Genomic DNA, 14,285 nt, shown 5'->3' with positions numbered 1-14,285 from the left:
TTCTGTCAGAAAACCACCCTATGTTGATCACACATATCTTTCTTACAGTACATCAACGTTATGTGTGTGTGAAAGTTGTGATATTATGCTAGTGTACTGAACCATGAATAACTCCCCAGCTCTTCTTTAGCGCTGAATCCGTGTATATTTGGCACCTCTGTTTTTTTTTATTTTGGTTAAATGTGGGTGTAGGGAGGCCAGCGAGCAGGTGGTCAGGATGACGTGAGAGCTGGGCAGGTGCAAATTTAGGCCCTGGTCTGATCCGGGCCTCCGCCTTCAACAGCCACATAGGAAAAGCAATATCCTCAAGAGACTCGAGCAGAGTTTCTACACCACATACATGCACATATACATGTTCCAATGCTAGGATACAACCCATAATGTTAATTTTTTTTACTTCATTTTCTCACCCGCACCGACACACACACGCACACACACACACACAGTGGGGTAGCATCTGTTAGGGCTCGAGTTGGAAAGTGTTTCCATCAGTGTGAAGCCCTGGGGGACTGACAGCTCTCTACAAAACACCTCGCTTAAAGATCTCAAATTCACCCTCAAAAACAGTCAACACACCCATATGAACAAATAGGATGTGTATCTAATTTGGTCTAATGTGTTTGTGATGGTGTGTGTTGGCATTCAGGGAAAGCATTCCTAAGATAGCCTGAGAGAATACAGTTGGTGGCATTTGCATATCTCCTACTACAAACCCTGATAGAGTTAATAGGTCATTCCAGATTCTCTCCATTCATATTCAGCTTTTATCATTTCTTTCCTATGTTACGAGCTATACAGAACCATTTGAATAGGCTACTATACAATTGTAGTTATCTCACTGCCACAAGTGTTTGAGTAAATACTGAGTACGGCACTTGGTGAGAAGGTTCAATGGTCTATGGAAAATGGCTACCTTCACTTATGTGGTGTGTGGTGTTGTTTCTTCAAGAGAATTAAAGTCAAAATTATCCATCATACTTACAGTGGGGATCGAAAGTTTGGGAACCCCTTGCAGAATCTGTGAAAATGTGGATAATTTTACCAAAATAAGAGAGATCATACAAAATGCATGTTATTTTTTTTATTTAGTACTGTCCTGAGTAAGATATTTTCCAAAAAAGATGTTTACATATAGTCCACAAGACAAAAAATAGCTGAAATTATTAAAATAACCACATTCAAAAGTTTGGGAACCCTTGGTTCTTAATACTGTGTGTGGTTCAACAGTTCAACTGAGCACTGTTCTTCAGAAAAATCCTCCAGGTCCTGCAGAATCTTCAGTTTTCCAGCATCTTTTGCATATTTTAACCCTTTCCAGCAGTAACTGTATGATTTTGAGATCCACCTTTTCACGCTGAGGATGATTGAGGGACTCAAACACAACAATTAAAAAAGGTTCAAACATTCACTGATGTTCCTGAAGGAAACACGATGCTTTAAGAGCCGGGGGTGAAAACTTTTTGAATTTGAAGATCAAGGTAAATTGTACTTCATTTGTCTTCCAGGAAACATGCAAGTATCTTCTGTCGCGTCAGAAGGGCAGTACTAAATGGAAAAATATGATATTTCAACAAAATAAGAAAAATTTGGACATCTTCATCCTGTTCAAAAGTTTTCACCCCCGGCTCTTAATGCATCGTGTTTCCTTCAGGAGCATCAGTGAATGTTTGAACCTTTTTTAATTGTTGTGTTTGAGTCCCTCAATCATCCTCAGCGTGAAAAGGTGGATCTCAAAATCATACATTTACTGCTGGAAAGGGTTAAAATATGCAAAAGATGCTGGAAAACTGAAGATTCTGCAGGACCTGGAGGATTTTTCTGAAGAACAGTGCTCAGTTGAACTGTTGAACCACACACAGTATTAAGAACCAAGGGTTCCCAAACTTTTGAATGTGGTTATTTTAATAATTTCAGCTATTTTTTTGTCTTGTGGACTATATGTAAACATCTTTTATGGAAAATATCTTACTCAGGACAGTACTAAATAAAAAATAACATGCATTTTGTATGATCTCTCTTATTTTGGTAAAATTATCCACATTTTCACAGATTCTGCAAGGGGTTCCCAAACTTTCGCATGCCACTGTACAGTGGCCTCAAAAAGTAATTAGATACACTTTGCCTGAAGAAGGCCACACTTAAAACACATAAATGTATTTTGATTTTATTATTTATAGAATCAATTTCATAAAAGAATATTTTAAAAGACAGCTTAAACATTTTTTTGTGTTGCATTTTATTACAAGAAATATTATAGTTGCATTATTGAAAAAATTAAAATATTTTAAGCATTTAATAATATTACATATATTCCTCTGTTGTTATAAACAAACTATATATTATTCATAAATAAGATATATACATGTATTTGCATACTGACTTTCTTAAACTAAAAAGACTTGTCTCAAGCCTTCAAATACATTTGGGGCCACTGTATAGCACTTAGCATCATTAAAATAAATAAATTGATTAAATAATAAAATTGGTTTCAAATGCTGACAGTAGTTTTATTTTGGTCGTATTGAGATCTGTGCAACACACTTTTTAAACAATGGCTTTAGCAATTAATTTTTTAAAGTGGAAAAGAAACCAGAAAGCCAGAGATATTTTTTCTAAAACACACTTTATTTACAAGGCAGTTATAAAAGTATGTATAAAAAAAACGTATGAAAAGTTCATAATCAGTGTAAAAAAGTGTCTGTACTTGAAGCTAATACAAAAAGGCAGCGAATAACAAAAACGTTATTGCTAAATGCTTTTGATTGGACACTGCAATCTTAGTATCAAAGGCTGATTGTAATATCAAAAACAAGCCGACTAGGTATAAAAGCAACAATCATTTCAGTGTTTCAAAAACTACAAATACCAATGTAAATCTGATTACAAATTGTCATACAAAAGTGTTTATGAAAACATGATCAAGAAATGTTTTATCTCAAAGGCAAATTTGTGACCATTTAAACCCTTGATGTGAAAATGCTTGGTAAACCTTGTTTTTCCTATTTAGCGAATATAAAAACTAAAAAATAAATAAAAAAAAAACACTTTTTGTTCTTTTGAAATCTCTGCATAGTTGATCTAAATCCTGAAATAGTGCTAATACAATGAAAGCTCGACATTGTGGTTTCGATCTTGAACGCTTTTGAAATGGCAACACTACTAAACGGGCAGAGTACCTTTGTACACTAGATATATCTCCTAAAATCTACATTAGGCAAACTTGAATTTTAAAACTTGGCAAAGTCATTTTTAGGCATTGGGCACGGTTTGTTTTGGCCAGGAATACATAGCAGTGCTGTCAGGCATTTGGTTGAAATACATACGATCTCTGTAAGGGCAGTTCTATCGGACACCCACAGACACGGAGTACAAATCCTGACTAGTTTTGGGTGTATGATTTTGATAATGCTAGGAGGACACACACTCCTTACAATTAACACACATTTAGCGATGAAGAAGTGAGCAATACTGGGGTCAAACACTGGCAAAGGCGCTCACTGTAGTTAATTATTATTCTTAATACAAAATAATAATAAATTACTGCAAATTGTTCCTTATATTAAAATCCATAAAATTAGAACCCACATAGAGAATTCATTTCCCATATATAATACAAAATATATAATACAATATTATTAAATTGAAATCAAAAAAGGTAGAAAAACACAACATGAAAAATGTCTTTGGTTGCGTGAATCAAATGACGGCACAGCTTAAACATTGGCGACTAACATCGACTGTGCAGTCTACAAAATGGCTTTTAGCCTCTCCCAAATAATGTACCACAAGTGTAGGAGTGTTCCTCTTTTACTTCTTTTCAGAATGATTGTCTTCTTTCACTCCTCTTCCCTTTCTATATTTGTCTCCATCTCATTCTGTCTCTTTACATGACCAGTGCTCGTGAAGAATAATTGCTGAGGTATTTGTGCGTGGCTTCGGAGGGCATCGTCTGCTCTTCCGTCTTCCCACAAAGCACCTGTTCCCATGTGCTCAACTGCTGAGAGAGAGAAAAGGAGAGAGAGAGAGAGAGAGAGAGAGAGAGGGAGGAAGTAAAGATGGAGAGAAGTAGAAAAAGTCAAAGATGAAGGTGATTGGTCAGGTTTTGCATAGCCTAATAAATCATAACTTCACAATTTTATGGCGTAATTCAGCACCTGGAGTCATAAAGTCAATGTGTGCTACTACAAAATGAGCTATAAAGTTTTACCAACCAACAATACATATTTAAGCAAAACATTTCAATAAAAAAAAAAGGTTTAAATAACTTTAGTTTTCAAAGTTTATATTTGGATGCTTTCTGACTTTTACATATTAGTTACATATCGGTTTCTCTGATACATCCACTAAAATTCATGTTCGAATACGTTTTAGATGAGTACATATAGGGCATCCTGATAGTAGATATGGTACCTGCATAGGGCTTCCCATGGGTCTGTGGGGCAGCTGGGCTTTGTGTCCGTCCTCAGTTTTCTCTGCGTTTGGAAGCATCAGCACAGAGCTAGTCAACAGATCCTACAGGTTCCACAGAGAAAAGAGCAATCAAATGTCAACTTAATGGCGAGAAATAACATTTACTCTGATGTATGTATACAAGCGATCTCAAAATACTCACAGGCATGTCATGGGCAGAGCCACTGGAAGGGAACAGCTGGGTATGGAGATCTTGCCCCTCCCACTGCAGACAAGCTGACTCCACCTATTGATCCCAATCCATAGAATCCATTTACATTATTGACTACATCCAAATACACCATGCATAAATTACTGTATATTACTTCCATAATCCTGCATATAATATCTCATTTCTAATTCACACACCCGCTCTTACACAGAATGATCAGACAAGTTCGACTGCATACTGATATTACTAACAAATTCAAATAGCAATGTTCAGACAAGAAGCTCTTACATTTCACCTATTTGAATATCACATTGAGACGTATTCAAATGAAGGGGCCTACATTATCCCAAACTGACCTCCTGTTTGATCTTCTTTAGGGGGGGCTGGTCCAGGTGCACCCCCCCAACGCTTATCTCACACTCCTGAGGCTCCTGTTTAATAGCACCAACCACTCCAGAGTCCAGTGAAGGACTGTGGACCTGGAACCAGAACAGAGTCTTGAATAAAATATTCCAAACTAGTGATGTACCATATAATCGGTATCATGTCTGATATTACTGATATCACTGGCTGATATTAAAGGCTTTTTAACTTATTGGATAATATTGGATATTTAATTGTGCATGCTCATTTTCTTCTACTTCTAATTACGAAGTAATTTTTTTTTTAAACACCATATTAAATAATATAATATAAATAATGTTAAATCTTTAGCAAAACTAAAAAAAAAAAAATATACAAATGTACAGTAATATTGTTTATTGTTTTTAGTGTTTTATTTTACATTTTACATCAAATCAGCCATTGCATTAAATATTATAATAATAAGTATATATAATAATAAATACATATATTAATAATATAAAATGCAAATATTTACATAAATTATATATTTTATTTAATATATAATTTATGTAATTTACATTTTTTTGTAAATTTATGTAATTTAGTCTCACCCTCTTCAATGGACCGTATTTGGTGTCTTGCATTGTCAGTGTGGATTTGAATGGAGTGGGTGTGCGAGGAGAGCACTCCATGATGGAACGCCTCAGGTTTGGGGTCCTGAACCTGAAACCGAACGCACACATGTATGTGAGTGTCTCATTACAATCACATTAATCTCATTAAGTCTCAATCATTTAATGTAACTTGTGATTTTGCTTCGTATGTGTATGGGAAACTTCTTTATAAATCAGATCATAAAGAATGCAACTATAAATGCAGAGAATACTAGAATGGACCCTTACAGCTCATTTTCCTTCTGAGGCCGAAGAGCAAGGTCTTGTTGCAGTGCTTTCTGGGAGCAGACAGGCGAGGGCGTGACAGGTAAGTTTTGACTGTCTGAGTCTGGGCTCACTGATGCATTAAAGAACTGCAACAGAGAAAAAGAGGACAACAATCAGATATTGAACTGAAAACCACATATTCAATATTCAGAGGTGTGGGAGGACCTCTAAATGGGGTCAAAATCAGCATAAATTTGATTTAAACAACTGAGTTTCACATATGAAGAACAATACTGTCTCTAAGCTAAAAGCATTATGGTTGTTATGGTACTGTACGATCAGAGCATCACTAATATTTAATGAAGAACATTGCAAATATTTGCCAAGCATAAAATTGTGAAGTGCAACATAAATGTCAGAGGAAATAAAAAAAAAGTGATTGCATGCTTAAAATCGTACATCTGTTCATTGGAGATTTCTTTAGATTTCCCCCTGGTAATCAAGAAAACAACAACATTCCTTCATGCACAATACTGAGCTGAACCCGAACGATTTCTGATATTAAAGTCAAATGCTGTCTCGAATATAGTGTTTGACATCGCTAGGAAACTAATTTACTAAAACAACCAATAATAAGACAAGCAAAATCAACAGTGCCACTGATTAAAACACTCATTCTGAAGAGATAGTGAGTTAAGACATCATAAAAGTGTAGCAATAAGAGCTGATGTAATACACTCTACTATTTTGTTAGCACATACATTATGACCCTAAAAACACTCATGGGCTCTATAAATGGGTTATGTTTGGTGATGAGACATTTAGATGAGTTCTATGCGTGTTGACTAATGCAGATTGATATGCATTAGTGTGAAGAGATTGATTCAGGGTGATCAGATAATCAATGATTGAGTTATTGGGTGACTAGTTGATTATAGTAGAGCGTTTTCAGGCTACCTGAGAGGGAGTAAAAGGCAGGTGTCGGGTGGCTGAATGTTTGGGCGTAGAGCAAAGAAATGTGAGGGCACTGCTGTCATCGCTGTGGGCAGGCGAACCCTGATTGGATTGAGCCTCCATTTTTGGAAACCTCCTATTGGAGTGTATGTTGGCCCAGATAGACGGGGCCTGAGAAGATGAGATCACGTGAGGACAGCGAGGGTTACGCTGACTATCAGCTGACCATTCTTTTTAGATCTAACGTAGGATACTTTCATGGTCTCTTACCGAATCAATAGCGTCAATAAACTCCGGTAAAGTAGAGCTGGCGTCATTGTTTGGGCTGTTCGTGTTGCCATGCGCGCTTTCTTCTGGAAGGCATCCCTGCTCTAGGGATGGAGCCGGGACTGAAACCACCACACCAACTGAGCTGTCCGTCAAAGAGCCTCGGTTCCACCCACTGTAGCCACTCATGGAGATCTGTGAGAGAGGGTGAGAAAAAGATTTAAAGAGAAGCTCTGTGGGTGTAGGACAGAAATTAAGCAAAATAAAGAGAGGGATGCATGCAGGAAGAACGGTCAGAAAGAAAGGGAACTTGTCGAGTTGAATGATGTGAAGTGTTGGGAGGGGGTTCGGAGTTGCACAAGGAGTTAAACAGAGCTTGTGGTGTGATAAGGCACAATTGCATCATTTAGCCAAGCAGTTAGAATGTGAAATAGACCCCCAGATGCTTCCTCCAATTAATCACACACACACACACACACACACACACTTACTGGTAGTGCCTGCTGTCCCTTCAGCTCGTTTTCTGTTGACATCAAGAGCATCTCAATCTCCTTCACCCTCTTTTCTTTCTCAGGGTCCTCTTCGCTGTAGTGTCTCTATATTACAGGAATCAAAACAGTGCAAAGTGAACAAAACTCGATCTATTGCTCTAATTTCCTCTATTGTGATACTGAACTGAATGCAATTAGATAAAAAAAAAATGAAAACAATTGTATTGTTAGCTGGATTCAGTTCAAAAACATACAAGTGTAGTTCGATTCACAAATAAATGAGACGACTCTTTATGATTATCAAAATAATCTGGTTTGAATAAGTCTACTAACGAGATACACGTATATATTTACTGTTATTTTAATTTAATGCATCCATGCTGAATTAAAAGCAATTTTAGTGTCATTTGCTCTTGGGTTACCTGGATAGCAGCAGTGCCATGTTGAGGAATGTTCATGATGTTCAACTGAACAGCGAGTGGAAATGGCACCTGAACACAAGAAAAAAACAAAAAAACAAAAGGTATAAATTATCAACTGAGAAAAAGCATTCATACAAAACACTGTTTTAACTCAATGACTAATAATAGTGTTATTTTAATATGTAAACATTTTACTCGTACCCGTTGTGAGTCAGACAGTAGTGAGTAGTACGGATACTGATTGCTCATGGAAGAGGCAGGCATGGATGTATTGGTCGGTGTCTGATTGTAGTTCAGGAGGTGAGATTTAGCGTAGCTGTTATTTAGCTGACTGGGGCTGACTTTAGCGGCGTGCTGCAGGTAGCCTTCCTGCTCGACTTTCCGCCGCATCGTGGAGTTCCAGTGGTTCTTTATGGCATTATCGGTTCTGATGACAAGAACATAATATTAGACTGTCATAATCACATACAAATGCATAGAATATAGTTTGTAAGTACCGTTTCTTTACCTGCCCGGAAGTAGCTTGGCAATCTCAGCCCATCGGTTTCCAAGTTTCTCATGCGCCTGGTAGATGACCTGATCTTCTTCCTCAGTCCAGGAAGTCTTCTTCACCTCAGGGTTCAAGTGGTTGTGCCAGCGCTCTCTACATTGCTTCCCAATCCGCCCCTTTAAGTGCTTCGCAATTACAGACCAACGTTTGGGGCCGTACTTCTGAACCAACTCGATCACCTGAGACAGAGAGAGAAAAAGTTAGAAGTGCAGGAAAATGAGGGTAGAATTGAAAGAGGGGGTGTATTACAGCCCAGCACAAACCCATAGAGAAAGGGAACTAACATTGCATAAGTGTTTTAGAATTGCACACAGATACAGATAGTGGTATTACGCTGAATATCTGCAAAAATACACCTGCTGGGTCATAAAAATGACGATAAATAGAGAAACACCTGGTCCCGCCAGTTAATCATTACAACACAACACCCACTTGATGGATTTTATTTTCCCCCTTAACTTTCTCCTGGTTGCATGCGGATTAGTTGGTTTTGTAACTGCAATCCTGTGGCTGTATTTTGGTTATCTGAGGTAACATATTGGTTGTGGTATGGTTATTTTGCGTCAAATTAAATTGTAGATGTCTTACCCGTTGGTCTTCTTCTTTAGTCCACGGTCCTTTTATAAGTTCAGGGTTGAGAACTTTCTGCCAGCGATGCTGACACTGAACATCTGTGCGATTCTGTGACACACACACATTTAACAGTTAGGTAATAGAGAATGGAAACTAACTTTAGGTTGTCAATGTGGTGTGTACTTTGAATTAAAGTAAATTGTTGTTTAATATGAGTTCAATGTTTTGCGCAAGAGATCCCAGGTGTTTCGGAAACCCCACACAGAGTGAATCAGAAATGAAACAGCATTAGTTTCTGATTCTTGTTCATGTTTTTAGATTGACGAAAATAAATCTATATCAAGAATTAGAAGATTTTTGACTGCATTTAGCTCATAGTTATGTGTGTATGTGTACTGTGTGTTACTGTGCCTGAGAAATTTTATACATTTGTATGTGAACATATGTTTCTACCTGAATGCACATTTATGTGTGTCTGTTTGTACATCCGTGTGTGCATGCAGGTGCACAGTGGATTCTGAAACCCTGCCATATCCCCCCCCATTTGACTTTGTTCCAAACTAGGCCAACCAATGAGGAATACCCAATTATGCAAAATCTTCCAAAATGTGCACACACTTCTACAGTACCTGATCCTTTGGCTATTCACATGCAAATGCACATATATAAAACACCACACCTAACATAACCTAACCTAACCCCCTACAGTCTAAATACACAAGCTGCATACATGGACGCACACTTAAACAATCATAGACACAAACACACACTCACAGGCAGAAAGCTGGCAATAACTTTCCAGTCTTCAGAACCATGATGCTCTACCATCCTCTTCAACTTCTCATCCTGTAAAAAAAAAAAACAACAACACTGTAGCACTGAATACATAAACAAATAAATAATGCATTGTTAAATAAGCAGTAATTAAATACTCTTTACATTAAACAAAAAATACATAAAGCTACCTGAAAAATAAAGTGTTATCAGTCAAACTAAATGTAAGTATGGTGTTCAATTTGTTACTGAATACACAGGATACAATCTCAAACAAAAACAACCAAAAACAGAAGGTGCAAAAATCTAAAGCTTAGTGGGTGCAAGACCCACTTTGAACTATATATATATAAATATGTTTTAATGTTTTTTTTATTCTTAATTTTTTGTATTTTATCAAAATTAATAACAATAATAATAATAATATAAATTATCCAAATTAATTTGTAATAATAGATAATTAATAATTGGAACTTAAACGTATTTGTTTTTTAAGTATGGATCAGAGGGTTAAACAAAACAAAAAATAACACTCAAATAAAGCCAGACAACAGTTTAGCATACCTCCTCACGGGTCCAGCGTGTCTTGCCGAGGTGGCGTTTTCCTGTCTTGGCATGAGGACCATCGTAGTCATGATCATAAATCTCCACATCATCATCATCTTCGTCGCTACTGTAAACACTGGAGGGGGGGGGGGAGGGGTAGATTGTGAGATAAAGAGAACAGGGTATCAAAGGGTGGGTAAATAGTGAAACAGCAAAAGCAAACATGAAGGATGTGGAAAGAAGAAATGAGGGAGTGGGGGACAGGAAATAAGACAGGAGCAGATCCTCATGAACATGATTGATGTGTTTGATGACATATGTAAAAAACACCCTTTCACCCCCATACATCTATCATGCGTTATAGAAAAATTAAGCGATAGCACAGTCAACACAAAACTGGAGCTGATGAACCAGTACAGCCGGCAGGTTAGGGTGCAGGGGGGACATGCTCAGAGAAACCTGTTCTGATGTTTTTGGTTTCCACAGAAACAGCGAGCATGTGTGTGGACTGGCACTATTTCATGATGGAGAGAGCGTGTTCAGACCTGCACAGGTACTGTCAAAACCATCTCACCTGGCCGGCTCTTGGCCAATCAGGATGGAGCACAAGCAGACGTGGAGAACAATGTTCTCCTGGCCTTTGTGCCACAGGTGTATGTGTGTTTATGTACTTTTAAACCTCACGTTTATACTTAATGCCAGTGCTTAAAACAAAAGATTAAGATGATTGCTCACTTCCTTGACTACAAGTATTTAACTGGAGATGTAAAACTCAAAACGCACCAAGCTCACTGAAATTAAAAAAAATATGCTAGTCAAATAGATACAGTTTCATTTTAGTGTGCATTGAGGGTTGTTGACTAACTGTACATGTGAATTTAAATATTTGTCAAAATAGTCTAGCTGTGGCTGAAACCGTATTCAGAGGAATTTTTTTAAAACATCAGTCTGAGTTTACCATTATCATCTCACGTGACCAATTCAACAAATGCCTTATTTTTAACTTGTGGTCTGAGATGTATCACAAAAGCACATGCATGATAGAAAACTCGAAACACAAACTTAAAGGACAGTGCATGCAAAAATTACCCTCATGTTAAGCTATTTTCTTTTTTTCATCCAGTCTAATATTTCTTCAAATAGAAATATTACGTGGCATGACAGCCGCTGTCACCATTCAGTTTCATTGTATGGAAAAAAGATGCAGTAAACGGTGACCGAGCTGTCAGATCCTCACGCTCACCCTAAATCTGCTGTTTTCGTCCGACGGACGCAAAAACGAGTCATGACAGTTTGGAACAACATGAGGGTGAGTAAATTATGACAGTATTTCATTTTGGGGTGAACTATCCCTTTAAGACTATAATACTAGTTATTCCAAATCCGACAACTGTAAAGCGGATTTAGAAAACTCAGTGAATATAATCCATCCGGTTTACATATAATCTCATAATTAATCCAAACGTTATAATGCTGGATTACCTCCATAAAAAAAACTGGTGAACAGCAAAATTACAGGCGAACATGCCGAGATGTTTCTGCAATCCCCCGCAATTTTTCATTCACACTACGTCGCCGCTGACATTGTGGCTCTCGTCCATCCATTGTGTCTGAATCATAACGAGGGTGTATTTTTTGGGGAAGTACCGGAGCTCACCGTAACCTGTCCAGTGGATTTGCACTCGCAGGTGAATGAATGAAAATTTAAATGTACGCGAGACCACCGCGCTGGCGCGAGCGCACATGCCATCCACCTGTTCAGCGCGGCGCGGCGCAACCAGAAGAAACAACTGTTCCGCGGAGAAATGAGTGCGTTTGTAAAAATGCGACTAAATACAAGCGCTCCACTTCTGAGCATGCATTTAGTAAATGTAATGCTGTCAACACTAACGGTCTAGCTAGTCTTGAGTCTAAATGCGCGCGTGTGGCTGTGGAGCGCAGTCTCATAATATAAAGGAAATACATGCGCTCATCAAAATGCGTAACTCTTAAAACTCACCTGTGTCTGTGCCGCCTCGCCATCCCGCTGCTCAAGAGGAGGGTAGAGAAGTGATGGTGAATGCGCTCGGCTCAAGTGTGCTGAAGTGGAGTGCTGTCAGCTCCTCTTCGAGGAGGAAGTGCCGATATTAAGCTCTCTACTGAGTGTGCGATATTGTAAACAGATCCATCAGACAAAGCTAGGGCTGTCTCTCCCTCCCGCTAAATTTGGCGCCTCGGGTTCTGCGCATGCGCACAAGCGCTCTACTATTCAGACATCAGAGCGCCTTTTGAGGGAGAGCTCCGCGCTAATCGTTCACTGTTGTTCTTTTGGAACAATTATTTTGTGTTTTTCGAGGCAAAATGACGGGGAGGGGTGGCAATGGGTTTCTTAGAGGACAATGTGGACTCTGAGTGGGAGTGAAAGTTTGGGAAACAGAGCGTGAGGGGTCTGGGCATCCTCTCTCGACCCAGCACTGTTTCTGCGGTACTGAGGCTGTACTGAAGTGAGTCCTCTTGAAGATGAAATACTGTGAAAAAATTATTCTTATTTTATTTGCAAAATGATAAGATCGTAGTTTAACAGAGTATAACAAATAAATACATTCTTTCAAAACGTGCTCTCTTTTTTGTGACTTTTACCAGACATTTTAGAAGTACCATAAATGCAAATCTGTAAATGATAATTAAAATACTAAAAACGTGACACATTTTATTAATTTCTATAAAAAACACTAATTACAGCAAAACGTAGAATGTGTGTGTAACACATTATCATATGAACAATCAGCAATTAACTTTGATTAATTTGATTTAATGGTTTGATTGATGCTTTACGATGCTTTAGTGAGATATGATTATAGTAACTGATTACTCAGTTGTTTTTGATTCACTTAAAAGAACCGACTCATATGAGTCATTCGTTCAGGAATCGAACTTCATAGGGGCGCGAATGTTTTGATTCACTTAAAAGAACCGATTCATAAGAGTCATTTGTTTAAGAATTGGACCGCACTGTCTCCGTATATTTCGAAATGTGAATTCAGCGCTTAATATCAGTGCAGAAAACACTGAGAAAATATTTAAGTAATATATTTTAGTAATGACAAAGTAATTTTAGTAAAGACGAACGAATTACATGTTTTAGTTCACGTTATTAGATTGCACTTTTGAAAGTCCCCAATTCTAAGATTCAGGTGGAAAGCCAGTTGCCCAGAAAACAGCTTGATATTTTATTCGTTCGAAATGTGATGTTCTGTTATTTCCGTTGAATTATTAATTTTTTTTCACTTCTCTCGCTTTCATTGGGTTACAACAGTTTCGCTTTTCCTTTTTCAGAAATGTACCAACTCTGGGTTGCTAATAATTTCACTTTGCGTCACGTTACACAATACATTTGGCACATTTTGTTACTGAAAGTCACAGTCAGGTTATTTGTCTGGATGGAAAAGTAGTACAGCTTGTTTAAGTTCTCCGACATGTCCAACCTGTTGCCATGTGGTAGTCTGCGTAATTGCATAATCATCGAGGAGGGTCACCAGCAAACTCACTCTGTCACACACTCTCGAGGTTTGCGGTCTATATGTTTTGTTTTATAGGTTGTCTGCTCATTGCGCTCACTTGGTGGGCATATTGTGACCGTCACTTATCATATCGGTCAGCGCGAGCCATTGTTTCTGACCACTGACGCTCACGTGCTCAGCAGAGCTGATAGTGTCTGCGCGCTTGCTGAGAGCGCTCATCCATCCATCCCATTGCAGAACAAGGAGGGGTTATTGCGGGGGTGCTTCATTAAAAGAGAAAACACTTAAACAAGCGCCATTTTATTTCAGCAGTCTACTTCCCCATGATTTTGCAGGTGATTTATGACTAGACTACACAACA

The 14,285-nt window shown here is 38.1% G+C and overlaps 1 protein-coding gene across 3 annotated transcripts; it reads right to left on the bottom strand.

The window, feature by feature from the left end:
* Nucleotides 1-2,612: 2,612 nt before the first annotated feature.
* LOC306860129 (transcriptional activator Myb-like) lies at nt 2,613-12,645 on the bottom strand. 3 transcript variants are annotated; one of them, XM_079401673.1, is made up of 16 exons: nt 12,424-12,570; nt 10,443-10,560; nt 9,879-9,950; nt 9,120-9,212; nt 8,490-8,710; nt 8,183-8,408; nt 7,982-8,050; nt 7,560-7,664; nt 7,072-7,263; nt 6,805-6,972; nt 5,869-5,993; nt 5,578-5,689; nt 4,978-5,100; nt 4,613-4,696; nt 4,411-4,512; nt 2,613-3,997 (listed from the first exon to the last, which is right to left on the bottom strand). In XM_079401673.1, exons 1-16 carry the CDS (start codon nt 12,444-12,446, stop codon nt 3,884-3,886), a joined length of 1,947 nt encoding a protein of 648 aa, XP_079257799.1. In that variant the 5' UTR covers nt 12,447-12,570; the 3' UTR covers nt 2,613-3,883. The 3 variants fall into 3 exon arrangements, with proteins under 3 accessions (XP_079257799.1, XP_079257801.1, XP_079257800.1); XM_079401675.1 differs by lacking the exon at nt 6,805-6,972 and having other exon boundaries at nt 2,613-3,994; nt 12,424-12,645; XM_079401674.1 differs by lacking the exon at nt 6,805-6,972 and having other exon boundaries at nt 12,424-12,616.
* Nucleotides 12,646-14,285: the final 1,640 nt, after the last annotated feature.

This window comes from Barbus barbus, assembly GCF_936440315.1.
Source record: "Barbus barbus genome assembly, chromosome: 41".
NCBI classification, from domain to species: domain Eukaryota; kingdom Metazoa; phylum Chordata; class Actinopteri; order Cypriniformes; family Cyprinidae; genus Barbus; species Barbus barbus.
The sequence above is the reverse complement of the archived record's forward strand: the minus strand, read 5'-3'. Positions and strand labels throughout refer to the sequence as shown.